The following is a 17,848-nucleotide window of genomic DNA, read 5'->3' on the forward strand; positions in this document are numbered from 1 at the left end:
AAGAAAATACACTACGTGAACATCTCATTCCAAAATCATGGGCATTAATATGAAGTTAGTCCCCCCTTTCCTGCTATAACAGCCTCCACTCTTCTGGGAAGGCTTTCCACTAGATGTTTCAACATTGCTGCAGGGACTTGCTTCCATTCAGCCACAAGCGCATTACTGAGGTCAGGCACTGATGTTGGGCGATTAGGCCTGGCTCGCAGTCTGCGTTCCAATTCATCCCAAAGGTGTTCGATGGGGTTGAGGTCAGGGCCCTGTGCAGGCCAGTCAAGTTCTTCCACACCAATCTCCTCAAATCATTTCTGTATGGACCTCACTTTGTGCACGGGGGCATTATCATGCTGAAACAGGAAAGGCCTTCCCCAAACGGTTGCCACAAAGTTGGAAGCACAGAATCGTCTAGAATATCATTGTATGCTGTAGCGTTAAGATTTATCTTCACTGGAACTAAGGGGCCTAGTCCGAACCATGAAAAACAGCCCCAGACCATTATTCCTCCTCCACCAAACTTTACAGTTGGCACTATGCATTGGGGCAGGTAGTGTTCTCCTGGCATCCGTCAAACCCAGATTTGTCCGGCATACTGCCAGATGTTGAAGTGTGATTCATCACTCTTAGGCTTGTGTGCGGCAACTCGGCCATAGAAACCGATTTCATGAAGCTCCCGACGAACAGTTCTTGTGCTGACGTTGCTTCGAGGCAGTTTGGAACTTGGTAGTGGTAGTGATTTTTTTTTACACGCTACGCACTTCAGCTCTCGGTGGCCCCGTTCTGTGAGCTTGTGTGGTCTACCACTTCGCGGCTGAGCCGTTGTTGCTCCTAGACGTTTCTACTTCACAATAATAGCACTTACAGTTGACCGGGGCAGCTCTAGCAGGGCAGAAATTTGACGAACTGACTTGTTGGAAAGGTGGCATCCTATGACGGTGCCACGTTGAAAGTCACTGAGCTCTTCAGTAAGGCCATTCTACTGCCAATGTTTGTCTATGAAGATTGCATGGCTGTGTGCTCGATTTTATACATCTGTCAGCAACCGGTGTGGCTGAAATAGCTGAATCCACTAATATGAAGGAGTGTCCACATACTTTTATATTTTTAGTGTAGTAACACAATAAAACAACAATAACGAGGCTATTTACAGGCTATATACAAGGAGTACCAGTACAGAGTCAGTGTACTGGGGTACGAGGTAGTTAGGGTGATTGATTGAGATAATATCAAATCAAATTTTATTTGCCACATGCGCCGAATACAACAGGTGTACATGCTTACTTACAGCCCTTAACCAACAATGCATTTATTGTACATGTAGGTTTGGTTAGGTGATTTATTGAAGTACTATGTACACGTAGGTAGTAGGTGAAAAGCAGAAAGTCTGGGTAGCCGTTTAATTAACCGTTCAGCAGTTTTATGGCTTTGGGGTAGAAGACATGGCGCTCCGGTACCGCTTGCCATGCAGTAGCAGAGAGAACAGACTGTGACTTGGGTGGTAGGAGTCTTTGACCCTTTTTAGTGCCTTACCTCCTCTGCCTGGTATAGAGGTCCTGGATGGCAGGGAGCTCAGCCCCAGTGATGTACTGGGCGGTACGCACTACCCTCTGTAGCGCTCTGCGGTCGGAGGCGGAGTAGTTGCCATACCAAGCGTTGACGCAGTCAGTCGACATGCTCTCGATGGTGCAGCTGTAGAGGTTTTTGAGGATCTGAGGGCCCATGCCAAATATTTTCAGCCTCCTGAGGGGGAAGAGGCGTTGTCGTGCCCTCTTCACGACTATGTTGGTGTGTTTGGACCATGATAAGTCCTTAGTGATGTGGACACCGAGGAACTTGAAGCTCTCAACCGTCCCACTATAGCCCCGTCGATGTGAATGGGGCCGTGCTCGGCCCTCCGTTTCTTGTAGTCCACGATCAGCTCCTTTGTCTTGCTGACGTTGAGGGAGAGATTGTTGTCCTGGCAGCACACTGACCTCCTCCCTGTAGGCTGTCTCATCATTACATTTACATTTTAGTCATTTAGCAGACGCTCTTATCCAGAGCGACTTACAGTTAGTGAGTGCATACATTATTTGTTTTATTTTTTTATATAATTTTTTTATACCCTCCGTGGGAATCGAACCCACAACCCTGGCGTTGCAAACACCATGCTCTACCAACTGAGCTACATCCCTGCCGGCCATTCCCTCCCCTACCCTACCCTGGACGACGCTGGGCCAATTGTGCGCCGCCCCATGGGTCTCCCGGTCGCGGCCGGCTACGACAGAGCCTGGAATCGAACCAGGATCTCTAGTGGCACAGCTAGCACTGCGATGCAGTGCCTTAGACCACTGCGCCACTCGGGAGGCAGCACATCCGCCATGTTGACCCTCAACACGTGGGCCCCTCAGGGGCCATCATCGATAATCAGGCCTACCACCATCGTGTCGTCAGCAAACTTAATGATGGTGTTGGAGTCGTGTGCGGCCACGCAGTCGTGGGTGAACAGGGAGTACAGGAGGGGGCTAAGCACGCACCCCTGAGGGGCCCACGTGTTGAGGGTCAACATGGCGGATGTGTTGCCTACCCTCACCAGCCCGTCAGAAAGTCCAGTATCCAATTGCAGAGGGAGGTTTTTAGTCTCAGGGTCCTTAGCTTGGTGATGAGCTTGGAAGGCACTATGGTGTTGAACGCTGAGCTGTAGTCAATGAACAGCATTCTCACATAGGTATTCCTTTTGTCGAGGTGGGAAAGGGCAGTGTGGAGTACAATAGAGATTGCGCCATCTGTGGATCTGTTGAGACGGTATGCGAATTGGAGTGGGAGGTGCAGCTGAAGGAAGAAAGAGGGGGAAAACTCAGAGGATCAGAAGGTGTGTGGGCAATGTGTTAAAAAGCTTTGATTGAGTGGAGAATAATTGCTTATTCTGAAGTGCTCTGGTGAAATTGTCATGATAATATAAAGTTGCCGAATGGAGTGGTTACATAATTAACTCTAAACCTGAAGTCAAAATGGACTACAATAGCCTACATCAGGGGTAGGCAACTAGTCAGCCTGCGAGCGGATGGTCGGGGGACCGGAACAAAATCATTTTGACACTGCAAATTGAACACAAGTAAACACAAAAAGAGATTGTATTTGAAAATAACAATAATTTCATACCTTGATTACAGAAACACGATCACGTCTCTTTTAATCTGTAAGAAATACAACAACAAAAAAACACTTGCGGGCCTTTTTGGTCCCTCGGGCTGCCTGTTGCTGACCCCTGGCCTCTCCAAGACTGTGGTGTCAGTTAGAAAAGCTGGTGTTCTGTTCACTGCAGATCTGGCCATGGTGAATGCAGGTCTCATCCTCTGAGAAGGCCTCTATAAGCACTGCTCACATAAAAACATCTATCAGAGTCCAAAACGTGTACGGGTACGCACAGCAGTGTTCTAGAATATTGGACCACTGGCTTTCACGCGTTTGGAATTCTCATCGCAGCTCAAGCAATTTCTCCAACCGTCACCACGTTCAAATTAATAAAGGACGTGGACCTGGCTATATAGCCTGCCTGGTGGTGTTGCAGTCAACTGGGCCCCCCATTCCCTCCTCCTCCCCTAAATGTGACATTTATGAAGCGAGACTATAAGAAAACCATCTCATCTCCGGGACTTTATGTGAGAGCCTCCTCCGCGCCGCCTTTTCTTGGGTGAAGAATGAGATTTGAAGCATTGAGAATGAGTCAGCTCTGTTTGGCCATGCAGACTTCAGAACCAGATGCCGGGCCGTATAAATCACGTTTTCAGGGGGAAGAAGGAAGGCGGAGGTGGGTAAACATGCAAGAGGTAAATTACTACAACTTTGAGCCATTCCATTAACCAGCTCACAGAGGGGCCATGTGTTGAACCCACCAACGAGGGGCTAAAAACAGAAACAGGAATATCCTAGCACACCACCCGCATGTGGTCCTAATGTGCTCCTCCGGTCCACACACAGACCAGAGTAGAGAAAACAGGTTGTCATATCCTGTGTGTCTTTGTGTGTGTGTGTGTGTGTGTGTGTGTGTGTGTGTGTGTGTGTGTGTGTGTACTGTACGCCAAATGCAAATGGAGGTGAATGGGATTTAGAGGAACAACCAGCATCTGACATCATTGTTTGGCACCTGTGGGGCTGGGCAGGCAGGCAGGGAGGCAGGCCAACGAAGGGGTCAACGGGTGCCCTATATGGAGAAGGGCACCATGGTTAAACAAAAGCAGGAGCGGCAACAGGCCTAGTCTGTCCATCTACTAGGAAGGCCTACATGCTGATCATTTTAGTAGAACTACAATACACATTGTTAGGCCATAAACCACTGCATTTGCCAAACAAGTCTAATGTGTAATTCCTGGTAGTCTAGAGCAGAGGTTCACAAACTTTTTCACTCAGGCCCCCGTTCCAGCATTGCGCCCCCCCGCGCACATGCGCCACGTCTTTTTCTATGGGCACAATCACTGTTCCTGACACAAACTGTTCACACCCCTCTTGTTGGTGGAGTGAATTTAGCAGGTTTAAAGCTTATTTTCTGCAATTCTACACATTTTGTCATGGGGTGCAAAGAACATTTAGCAGTTTTAAAGCTAGTTTTCTTGCAATTCTATACATTTTGCCAGGTCTAATGTGTATTCATGTGATATGAGTGAAAATTACAACAATATCTATGGGCAAAAGAAAACGAAATAAAAAAACGTTAGCTGACATGGGCTAGTTGATCTGGACATTTCTGACAAGTTATAAATAGCTCTCGAAGGTATGCAATGACTAACATGACAACAGGAACTGATGGCACACTATCAATTTTTGAAATTGCACCTTGTGCATTCTACTATTACAACTTTCAAGAGTAAGTATAACACCGGACTGAGTTCCTTGTGCTTCTCTCTGAAGGGACAGTTATAACTGCTATTCTGGACCTAGTCTGTGTCAACACCACCGCAAAGCCCAGGCAAATTTGCTCAAGCAGCTAGCTACACTGAGCTTTACTATAAAGACCTAGGCTCTTTGTATTCTCTCTTGTCTGAGCACAGAAAGTAAATATGAAGGGACAAAAAAATTCCAGACTTGGGTTGATAGTTGGGAAAACGTGCAGTTAAATGTATAGCTTCCCAAACTTTGCCACCTGCCATTGGACAATAGATTGACGCTATTTAAAGAGAGGAATGTTTGAGGAGTGTGCTTCATTGCACACAGGGGACAAGACACATGCTACTTGTTTTGCAATGGTACTAAATTCTTCAAATATATTTAGTTTAGCGGGAACCAGATACTGTAGACCTCAAGTGATTGACCAAATCCATGATTTGATCCTAAAAGAGAATTAAACTATGGTAGTTCAGTAAGGACTCTGACTTCACCTCTGTTGGATTTACAGTGGAAAGTGGAGCAACATTGGATGCGAGGAATCTGCAGGAGCCACACTGTCAAATAAATTCAGGGGCCAACTCATATCACATGTGTAGCATGTTTTCAGCTTGCATTTAGCTCACATGTGGAAATGGGTAGTGAAGGGTGTCACCACTCACAGACTACTAGCATGGGAAAATGTGGTGGTAATCTAGGACAGGGGTCAAGAACATGCAGTTTGTTGGACCTGATGGTAACCAACAAATACTGGTTATCAAACAATACCTTTATAAATTTATCAAAATAAGAGTCTGAAGAATATTGACCATACCCTTCTGTAACATGTAGGCCAAATATTCAGTTTATCAAAGAAAGCAAGGGATGAGGGCATTAGAACAGAAGAGAAAGTTATCTTTAAGGGCTGAATACCAACTTAAGATCCTAACTCAAGATCTGCGTTTGTAACTTCATATAACTCATGCATTGATATCAATGGGAAATGTGTACAAAGGAATTGAGTGGCCCAAAGTGAGTGGTGGCTAAGCCATTGGTCCCAGGTTAGCCGTACCACAGTATAGGACAGCAGCACAGCGTTCCCATTCCATACGTCTCCCAGCCTATGTCTGTATAAATACAACGGCAGACAAGTAAAGAAAGACTTTGGAGACAGCTTAGACAAACAGCCAGGGAACGACTTTCAGACGTCTCAAACTTCCTACGCTCAGGAAAAAGGTGGTTAATGGGGGGGAAACAGAGACCTTTGACAACTGGGGCTGAAATAAACGACCAAGCATTGATACTTAGGCTAGCTTTAAGATATCACAAGACTGACTAACTCAATACACCTCAGTCTCTCAACAAGTGGCCTAGGGCTCATTGACGACTTCTCTTTTAAAGCTCAACTAGGTGAAGTTTCATTTGTTTGGGGAAAAATGGTTAAAAAACTTCAGGCCTGTGAGGCTTTTGAGGTTGTGCATGTTGTGACTGTTCATGTGGAGATACAATTTGCCAGTCTTTCAATGTGCATGTGCAGGCCAAAATGTTCAGATGTTTCCTATATACAAGTATTTTAGTGTAAGTATGCTCAGTATGAATGTAGTGCCACAAGCCCACAACTGCGTGTGATATGGTGTGTGTATGTGTGTGTTTGCTACATGCATGTGTGTGCGTATCTCACATTAGCGCGTGTGGCCAATTTCCTTTTGCAGGGAAGCGTGCTTACAGCTGCTGCGGCCCCTCTCTTATTGGGCAGGATTTACAGTGGCCCTAGCTCCCTGAAGTATTTATGTGCTCCCAATAGACCAGCTCCCATAGCCCAGGACCAGAGTCCACAACCTAGAACCTAGAGCATAGAACCCGCAGCCCAGAGCCCATGGCCCAGATCAGTGGACAGGACCAGTCCACAGACCAGAAGCCCAGGACCAAGGCCCAGAACCCCAGGACCAAGGCACAAGACCTGGGCCCATCTTCACAAAGTGTCTCGTAAGAGTGCTGATTTAGGATCAGTTTTGCCTTTAAGATCATAATGGATAAGATTATATGGACAGGGAGGATGTGATCCTAGATAACTACTTTATGAATATGGGCCCAGGGCTGCAGTCCAGGTCCAGCCAGGATGTCGACAGCTTCAGCTCTTTCAGCCCAGACATCATAGACACCACACAGGGGACTCAAGATAATGCTACTAATGGGTTCATACGTTTTGTGCACACTAGACGTACGGGTATTTGATGAGCAAGTTAGTATTGAGATTGCCATTTCTTTCAAAAACTAATATGACTATCTAGTTCATTATTCTAGATCCTTATTATTCAAATTCCTTATGCATGACGTTTTATCAGCTCTAAATGGCCTAAATACCTAGATTTATTTCATAGTGGACAGTACATTAGCAAGTATTTTACATCAATAGGTCATTTTATTGATCTGGTCAAGTAGGATTTACACCTTTGGCAATTGAACAAACATGAATTCTGCTTTAAATCTTTAAAAGAGGCAATCAGCAGTTGCAACATCCATTGTTGGCCTTATAAATAATACCATCATAATAAGTACCATTTAGCAGACGCTTTTATCCAAAGCGACTTATAGTCATGCGTGCATATATTTTACGTATGGGTGGCCCCAGCGGGAATCGAACCCACAACTCACAACCTTTGGCGAAGAATAGAACTTATAAATGCCTCATGAGCGTAGTTCAACTGTCATACCCCATCAGAACCCAAAATATAAGCTTGTTTTGCTCCAATGTTTGTAAACAAAGCAAATGTACACAAACACTATTTAGCCTCAAAACATGTTTAAAACTATACTTTTGATATCATGGCATGTCAGTCCTTGTATCCATAGCTCTGTCTATGAGTGGTTACATTTCTCCAGCCCCGTCCCTCAGCTTTTTACCAAAAAAAGGGCGGGGAATATGTGTTGTTATTGTTTCTACTGCTGATTGCTGCTTTAAGACATAGGGTGGCGATGAAATAAGAGCTTCAATAGAAGGCTTAAGAGCAGCCACATGCAAGCACACACACACACACAACCACCCAGCACAATGCTAAAGCCTACATGGATGTTTGAAAAAGAGAGAGAGAACAAGTGAAAGAAAAGGAAATAGGACCACAGCATGCGCTAAGCTGGAACAGGTCTGCTGTGGAAAAACAGCAGAGGACTGCCAAAGCAGGAGCAAATCCCTGTATAGCTGGAGTAATTGGTTAGTCTCATGACAGCCAAGGCTGGGGAGAGCTGTGTTTCTATTAGCAATCCCACACAAATGCAGGGTCAGATCTGAGCAAGTTTGCATTGTTCCCTTCAACACTCCACTCCCCGCATTGTGCTGTGCTCACACACACACACACAAAACCTGGTGGCTTGATAAGACAGACATGGGTCCAAATACTATTGAACTCTTTCAAATGCGTTAAGCATTTGCTTTTTCCTGCCTGGAGAGCCAGTTGAGTGTTGGTTGTGCCAGGCAAGCTCAAACATGCAAAGATAAAGTATTTGAAATAGTATTTGAACCCAGGTCAGTTGATAAGACAGCCCAGTGGAAAGACTTGGAGAAAACGTACAAGCTAGTAGTCAGACTCAAAAGAGAAGTTATAAAAGATGTATCCCTGTATTGTTAGACCCGGGAGGTGTTGTTGTACCTGACTGCCAGTTCCTACCCAGACCAACTCGGTCACATTATTTGTAAGGTTATGAAAACGTCACATCATTAATAGTGAGAACGGCAATTTAATTTCACACGGCAATGAAAATATTTGAAATAAAAAAATATTTTATACGTTTAAATGTATCATCTCCGGCCAAACAATAGGCATTAATGGGTTTGAGGGGAGCACATTGTTAAAGGTAGACTCAACAACTAAGAGCGGTGAAGCGTGAGGCTAAACTCCCCCACTGTTTTGGTCCCATACCTACCATGCTCTAACAAGCGAACCTATGCACATGCACAGATATTGTGTGGGAAATAAGTCTTGCATCTTGTTCATCGCAATATCTGCAGTGCTGCTCGTGGCAACGTAATTTAGTAGAGTCTACCTTTAACCACTAGATGTGCTGATTCAGTAATACTCACTTTCTCATGATGGACTTCCTGATGACCAGACCTTCGTCCAGGTCGGCCTCGTTGGCCATAAAGAGGAGCCTCTTTCCTGTGCCGTCCACCCCAACAAAGTCCCTCTGCTCCCCTGGGAGAAGGAAGACACCAGAGGAACAATCGCATATAAATGGCTAAGATCTCACCACACGGCTAACAAGCTAGCCATCTGCCTGGCTTGTAAACTAACATCTAGGCCTACAGACATTCACTCGGTTTAATAAGACAGATTTAGAAAAAAAAATGTTGATTGCAGATTGTTACATGCGAATAAACAGTTGCTAACCGGGGAATATCCTTTTTAGGGAATGAAGCTTTGAAATGTACCATTTTAACATCCATAAAATTACTGACAGATGACATGAAGTAGTGTTGTGCATTCCCTATTTTTGGTTGACTCAAACTCAATGCAGGATCTGGTGTAATAATGCTTGTTGTGCTATAATCATCTGAATCATACCAGTTTTTTTCTTTCCCTTCTGTCCGGGGACGGTCTCGGTGAACTCATGGGCTTTGCTCATCAGCATGGAGAGGGTGGCGTTGTGGGCCCGGAACAGGTCGACCACCTCGTGGAGGGCAGCGTCCGTTATCAGGTCACAGCTCACCACCAAGATGTCCGTCTGGAGGGAGACATGGAGGAGGACCATACATTCATCAGAATTTGAGAGAGGGAGGATGAGGACCACAGAGTCTCTTTACCTCAAGACACGGAGCAGAGTTCTGTTGGTATGAAACAATACTAATGTTAAGGCAGTTAGTGGGCTTGAGAAGACTATGGGTTTTCACACGAGGATCAGGCCCCATTAAAACAGTTGTAATGTAGCACTGACACTGAGAATATCATAGATGGTATTAGTCAAAAAAGGGCATACCCGTTACCATTAGTTTATCGCCAAACTTTAAAATGAAACAAAAACAGTGATGATCTATGACAATATCCCCTTCAACTTTTTCTAAAGCATGCCCAGGACCCTTTCACATTAGAGTCCATGACATTATTCTGCCTAATAGGAAGAACACCCTTCTAACGAAATTGAATAGACATTAAGCTGTCCCTTGGCAACGCTCAATAAGTTATCACATACTCCAGCTTTGAAATAGTTTATTCCATCCAGCTTTACATTATGCTCAAAACACCCGAGCTTCTTCGCAGCTGTGACATTCATCTCGAACGATGTGCATGAACATATGAGGCAACGATGCTCCATAAAAAGTCCTTAGCGCCTGAAAAGTTTGGTCGTGTTTTTCTTAACGACAGTCACAACAAAAATGGGTTCATAAGGGGGGGGGGGCGAAGTGGAGACAGAGATCGAGAGAGTGAGGGAGAGAGAGAGAGATCGAGAGAGGAGATAGAGGTGAAGAGAGATCGAGGGAGCGGATAGGGAGGGTGAACCTCCCTGATAAACATGGTGCTCTCCTAACTCCTAGCGAGGCAGCCTAGCGTAGTGTAGCAAGGGGCACGGGGGAATCAAGCGATAAATCCTACGCTGCATTTGCCATTGTTTCTGTTTGAGATGTCTGGTTCCCATCTGCTCTGGCCATCTTGGGCCTGTGGATAAATAAACAGGGAAGGCGAGTGAGGAGCGGGTCCTGTTAATGCGTGCCTGGCTCTATAAAGGCTGCATGCCTCATTGGGGAAGCCTGGGGAGAGGCCCTGCCGTAACGTTCTACACACGGGGCATGCAGCTCAGCAGTCTGGCTCTGCTCTACTCCACGGTAGCACACATGGCCAACAGATAACAACCAGGCCAGAGCCAGGGCCCCTCAACCCCACTGTCTCTGTCTCGCACTGCTACTGGAAAGAGACTACAGGAGCATCTTCTTCTGCTAATCCCTAAAACTATGGTCAGGCTATTTATTTCAGACCTCAAAATATAGGTTTTAATTGTTGGAACAGATGTGTGGGGGTGGGGGTTTGGTTTCAACACTGGTTTCAACACTGAAACCATAGAAGCCTTCAACATAGAAGAAAGATTTTGTGAAGCTCTGAAAAAAAAACATTCACAGTAAATCATCACAAAAGTAACTTAAAAAAAACATATATATCCTTTTGAGTGTCCCTTAGCGGCATCAGTTACATTACCACAATGAAAATAGGCTACTTTTATCATATTCAGTTCATATACAGTGGGGAAAAAAAGTATTTAGTCAACCACCAATTGTGCAAGTTCTCCCACTTAAAAAGATGAGAGAGGCCTGTAATTTTCATCATAGGTACACATCAACTATGACAGACAAAATGAGAAAAAAAAATCCAGAAAATCACATTGTAGGATTTGTAATGAATTTATTTGCAAATTATGGTGGAAAATAAGTATTTGGTCAATAACAAAAGTTTCTCAATACTTTGTTATATACCCTTTGTTGACAATGACACAGGTCAAACGTTTTCTGTAAGTCTTCACAAGGTTTTCACACACTGTTGCTGGTATTTTGGCCCATTCCTCCATGCAGATCTCCTCTAGAGCAGTGATGTTTTGGGGCTGTCGCTGGGCAACAGACTTTCAACTCCCTCCAAAGATTTTCTATGGGGTTGAGATCTGGAGACTGGCTAGGCCACTCCAGGACCTTGAAATGCTTCTTACGAAGCCACACCTTCGTTGCCCGGGCGGTGTGTTTGGGATCATTGTCATGCTGAAAGACCCAGCCACGTTTCATCTTCAATGCCCTTGCTGATGGAAGGAGGTTTTCACTCAAAATCTCACGATACATGGCCCCATTCATTCTTTCCTTTACACGGATCAGTCGTCCTGGTCCCTTTGCAGAAAAACAGCCCCAAAGCATGATGTTTCCACCCCCATGCTTCACAGTAGGTATGGTGTTCTTTGGATGCAACTCAGCATTCTTTGTCCTCCAAACATGACGAGTTGAGTTTTTACCAAAAAGTTATATTTTGGTTTCATCTGACCATATGACATTCTCCCAATCCTCTTCTGGATCATCCAAATGCACTCTAGCAAACTTCAGATGGGCCTGGACAAGCAGGGGGACACGTCTTGCAGTGCAGGATTTGAGTCCCTGGCGGCGTAGTGTGTTACTGATGGTAGGCTTTGTTACTTTGGTCCCAGCTCTCTGCAGGTCATTCACTAGGTCCCCCCGTGTGGTTCTGGGATTTTTGCTCACCGTTCTTGTGATCATTTTGACCCCACGGGGTGAGATCTTGCGTGGAGCCCCAGATCGAGGGAGATTATCAGTGGTCTTGTATGTCTTCCATTTCCTAATAATTGCTCCCACAGTTGATTTCTTCAAACCAAGCTGCTTACCTATTGCAGATTCAGTCTTCCCAGCCTGGTGCAGGTCTACAATTTTGTTTCTGGTGTCCTTTGACAGCTCTTTGGTCTTGGCCATAGTGGAGTTTGGAGTGTGACTGTTTGAGGTTGTGGACAGGTGTCTTTTATACTGATAACAAGTTCAAACAGGTGCCATTAATACAGGTAACGAGTGGAGGACAGAGGAGCCTCTTAAAGAAGAAGTTACAGGTCTGTGAGAGCCAGAAATCTTGCTTGTTTGTAGGTGACCAAATACTTATTTTCCACCATAATTTGCAAATAAATTCATTAAAAATCCTACAATGTGATTTTCTGGATTTTCTTTTCTGAATTTGTCTGTCATAGTTGACGTGTACCTATGATGAAAATTACAGGCCTCTCTCATCTTTTTAAGTGGGAGAACTTGCACAATTGGTGGGTGACTAAATACTTTTTTTCCCCACTGTAACTACATATGTACAGTGCCTTCAGAAAATATTCACACCCCTTGACCTTTTCCCCTTTTTGTTGTGCAACAGCCTGAATTTAAAATTGATTAAATTTAGATTTTGTGTCACTGATCTATATACAATACCCCATAATGTCAAAGTGGAATGATGTTTTTAGAAATGTTCACAAATTAATAGAAAATGAAAAGCTGAAATGTCTTGAGTCAGTAAGTATTCAACCCTTTTGTTATGGCAAGCCTAAATAAGTTCAGGAGTAAAAATATGCTTAACAAGTCACATAATAAGTTGCATCTGTGCGATAGTAGTGTTTAACATGATTTTTGAACGACTACATCATATTTGTACCCCACACATGCAATTATCTGTAAGGTCCCGCAGTCGAGCAGTGAATTTCAGGCACAGATTCAACCACAAATCCCAGGAAGGTTTTCCAATGCCTCGCAAAGAAGGGCACCTATTGGTAGATGGGTAAAAATAAAATAAAAAATCAGACATTGAATATCCCTTTTGAGCATGGTGCAGTTATAAATTACACTTGGATGTTGTATCACTACACCCAGTCACTACAAAGATACAGGTTCCCTTCCTAACTACGTTGCCGGAGAGGAAGGAAACCGCTCAGGGATTTTACCATGAGGCCAATGGTGACTTTAATGGCTGTGATAGGAGAAAACTGAGGTTGGATCAACAACATTGTAGTTCCTCCACAATACTAACCTAATTGACAGAGTGAAAAGAAGGAAGCCTGTACAGAATAAAAAATATTCCAAAACATACATCCTGTTTGCAATAAGGCACTAAAATAATACTGCAAAAAATGTCGCAAAGACATTATATTTTTTATCCAGAATACAAAGTGTTATGTTTGGGGCAAATCCAACACATCACTGAGTACCACTCTTATATTTTCAAGCATGGTGGTGGCTGCATCATGTTATGGGTATGCTTGTCATTGGCAAGGACTAGGGAGCTTTTTAGGATAAAAAGAAAGGGAATAGAGCTAAGCACATGCAACATCCTAGAGGAAAACTTGGTTCAGTCTGCTTTCCAATAGACACTGGGAGACAAATTCACCTCTCAGTAGGACAATAGCCTAAAACACAAGGCCAAATATACAATGGAGTTGCTTACCAGGACGATATTGAATGTTCCTGAGTGGCCTAGTTAGGGTTTTGACTTCAAATCTGCTTGAAAATCTATGGCAAGACTTGAAAATGGCTGTCTAGCAATGATGAACAAAAAACTTGAAAGAGCTTGAAGAATATTTGAAAGAATAATGGCCAAATATTGTACAATCCAGGTGTGCAAAGCTCTTAGACTTACCCATAAAGACTCACAGCTGTAATCGCTGCCAAAGGTGATTCTAACATATATTGACTTAGGGGGTTGAATACTTATCTAATCAAGATTGTATTTATTTATTTTATGTATGGAAAATAAAACACTGAGTATTTTGTGTAGATTGTTAACAAAAAAATGACAATTAAATCCACTTTAATCCCACTTTGTAACCGAACAAAATGTGGAAAAAGTCAAGGGGTGTGAATACTTTCTGAAGGCACTGTGTCTAATACACGGGTAAGTACATCTGGCCGTACAATGATGTATGCTGTCAACAGCTGGGATAATCCCCCATTAGCTGAAGTCACAATGTCAAAGTAAACCGATCCACTAGGCAGGTCCTAATGGTTAAACATATAGCACTAATTTCTATTTTTGAGTCCCAAGTTAACCAACCATAAAAAGTAGCAAACATCCCTTTGTTGCAGCCGGTCGTGAGGGAGCTGTCTGTCTGTCGCCCCACACGCTGTCCGGTCGGTGGGTTGGTTGGTGGGTCGGAGGCGCACTGACGACTGAAGGTAGTCTGAGCCCTATGTGTTGTTCAAAAGTAGTGAGCTAGATAGCGAGTAGGGTGCCATTTGGGCCGCAGACTGTGTGACACTGGAATGGTGTCAGCTGGAGGATCATCTGACAGGGTTTGTGGCCATTCAGCAGGCCTGATCTCTGGTGGTTAGGTCAGGGCCACCCACACACTGCCTTCCTCCCCTGCCTGGTTCTGCCTGGCTGCCCCAAGGCCCTGCTCCCCTCCCAGACTCCCTCCCAGCCAGGTGAGACCACCCTGAATGTAGCACACTGCAGAGAGGAGAGGAGAGAGGGTGTGTCTATCTGACAAGAGGGCTGTCTCCACACAGTCCATAGACAGACACACACACACACCGCAAGCACACACGCTCACTGAGCAATCAGCCAGACACCTCTGGTTTCAGCAGTTAGGCTAAGTCTCTGCTGAGCACTGTCAACTTGACATTTACAATTGTAGCGAGACATTCCAGTGACAACTGATCTCGATTTAACAGTTTGGGTTATGTGTGCGTTTGACATGAAGAAAATGTTTATACTATTAAAATGAATAATGTGGAGGGATGCCCTCTTCAATATGCATTTTGTACATACTATACAAATCATGTAGATGAGGCTACGGAGTCTTTCCATGTCATTACAGCAAGCCATGACACCCAACATTATAGCTTGTTTCTGTATTTAGAAACAGGTAAGATTGGCATTCCTGAAACATTTTATTTCATTACATTTTAATCTCAGAGAAATTAAGCTAATAGATTGCACCCAAATTGGCCATTTTAATTTATAGGATTCAGATAATATCCAATAAATATAGTACCCAACTTCTTCCTACTGAGTAAGAGCTGAGGAATCCCCCCAAATAATCAAAAGCCACCCACAGACGCCCCGCACCCCATGCCTATCCCACTCCGCAGTGCATTCGGAAAGTATTCAGACCCCTTGACTTTTTCCACATTTTGTTACGCTATAGCCTTATTCTAAAATGGATTAAATCTACACACAATACCCCATTATGACAAAGCAAAAACAGATTTTTAGAAATTTGAGCCATTTTTTTTTTTTACTCAGTACTTTGTTGATACACCTTTGGCAGCGATTACAGCCTCGAATCTTCTTGGGTATGACGCTACAAGCTTGGCACACCTGTATTTGGGGAGTTTCTCCCATTCTTCTCTGCAGATCCTCTCAAGCTTTGCCAGGTTGGATGGGGAGCGTCGCTACACAGCTATCTTAAGGTCTCTCCAGAGATTCCCGATCCGGTTCAAGTCCGGGCTCTGGCTGGGCCACTCAAGGACATTCAGAGACTTGTCCCGAAGCCACTCCTGTGTTGTCTTGGCTGTGTGCTTAGGGTCGTTGTCCTGTTGGAAGGTGAACCTTCACCCCAGTCTGAGGTCCTAAGTGCTCTGGAGCAGGTTTTCATCAAGGATCTCTCTGTACTTTGATCCGTTCACCTTTCCCTTGATCCAGCCGCTGAAAAACATCCCCACAGCATGATGCTGCCGCCACCATGCTTCACCGTAGGGATGGTGCCAGGTTTCCTTCAGACGTGACACTTGGCATTCAGGCCAAAGAGTTCAATCTTGGTTTCATCAGACCATAGAATCTTGTTTCTCATGGTCTGAGAGTCCTTTTGGTGCCTTTTGGCAAACTCCAAGCAGGCTGTCATGTGCCTTTTACTGAGGAGTGGCTTCCGTCTGGCCACTCTACCATAAAGGCCTGATTGGTGGAGTGCTGCAGAGATGGAGAAGGTTCTCCCATCTCCACAGAGGAACTCTGGAGCTCTGTCAGAGTGACCATCGGGTTCTTGGTCACCTCCATGACCAAGGCCCTTCTCCCCCGATTGCTCTGTTTGGCCGGGCAGCCAGCTCTAGGAAGAGTCTTGGTGGTTCCAAACTTCTTCCATTTAAGAATAATGGAGGCCACTGTGTTCTTGGGGACCTTCAATGCTGCAGAAATATTTTGGTATCCTTCCCCAGATCTGTGCCTCGACACAATCCTGTCTCGGAGCTCTACGGACAATTACTTTGACCTCATGGCTTGGTTTTTGGTCTGACATTTATAAAAACCTGTTTTCGCTTTGTCATTATGGGTTATTGTGTGTAGATTGATGAGGAAAAAAAGTTATTTAAATCAATTTTAGAATAAGGCTGTAACGTAATAAAAATGTGGAAAAAGTCAAGGGGTCTGAATACTTTTCGAATGCACTGTAGACAAATCAATTCTCTATGTTTGACAAGTATACTGAACAAAAATATAAACGCAACATGAATATAAGGAAATCAGTCAATTGAAATAAATAAATTAGGCCATAATCTATGGATTTCATATGACTGGGAATACAGATATGCATCTGTTGGTCACAGATACCTTTAAAAAAAAAGTAGGGGTGTGGATCAGAAAAATCACTCAATATCTGGTGTGACCACCATTTGCCTCATGCAGCGTGACATCTCCTTCGCATAGAGTTGATCAGGCTGTTGAATATGGCCTGTGGAATGATGTCCCTCTCATCTTCAATGGCTGTGCGAAGTTGCTGGATATTGGCAGGATCTGGAACATGCTGTCGTCCACGTCAATACAGAGCATCCCAAACATGCTCAAATGGGTAACATGTCTGGTGAGTATGCAGGCCATGGAAGAACTGAGACATTTTCAGCTTCCAGGAATTGTGGACAGATCCTTGTGACATGGGGCTGTGCATTATCAGGCTGAAACATAAGGTGATGGCGGCGGATGAATGGCATGACAATGGGCCTCAGGATCTCGTCATGGTATCTCTGTGCACTCAAATTACCATAGATAAAATTCAATTATGTTCGTTGTCCGTAGCTTATGCCTGCCCATAGCATAACCCCACCGCCACCATAAGGCACTCTGTTCAGAACTTTGACAGCAGAAAACCGCTCGCCCACACAACGCCGTACACGTGGTCTGCGGGTGTGGGGCCAGATGGACGTGCTGCCAAATTCTCTATAACGACGTTATGGTAGAGAAATTAACATTAAATTCTCTGGCAACAGCTCTGGTGGACATTCTTGCAGTCAGCATGCCAATTGCACTCTCCCTTAAAACATCTGTGGCATTGTGTTGTGTGACAAAACTGCACATTTTAGAGTGGCTTTTTTTTGTCCCCAGCACAAGGTGCACCTGTGTAATGATCATGCTGTTTAATCAGCTTCTTGATATGCCACACCCCTGTCAGGTGGATGGATTATTTTGGCAAAGGAGAAATGCTCACTAACACTTTACATGTTGTGTTTATATTGTTGTTCAGTGTAGTATGAAGCTTTGGCTTAAAATATTGCTTATTTTTACTATGTAATGTATCTGGT

At 44.3% G+C, this 17,848-nt stretch overlaps 1 protein-coding gene across 2 annotated transcripts in view; it reads right to left on the reverse strand.

The window, feature by feature from the left end:
• LOC311147150 (translation initiation factor eIF2B subunit gamma-like) overlaps positions 1–17,848 on the reverse strand; it is a 44,477-nt gene that overhangs the window by 19,378 nt on the left and 7,251 nt on the right. For both annotated transcript variants that reach the window (XM_084183783.1, XM_084183784.1), the window contains exons 4-5: positions 9,396–9,555; positions 8,915–9,026 (exon numbers count right to left, since the gene is read on the reverse strand). In XM_084183783.1, coding sequence (XP_084039909.1) covers positions 8,915–9,026; positions 9,396–9,555 — 272 coding nt within the window. The remainder of the gene's footprint in view (positions 1–8,914; positions 9,027–9,395; positions 9,556–17,848) is intronic.

This window comes from Coregonus lavaretus (genome assembly GCF_964263955.1).
Source record: "Coregonus lavaretus genome assembly, chromosome: 19".
Classification (NCBI taxonomy): domain Eukaryota; kingdom Metazoa; phylum Chordata; class Actinopteri; order Salmoniformes; family Salmonidae; genus Coregonus; species Coregonus lavaretus.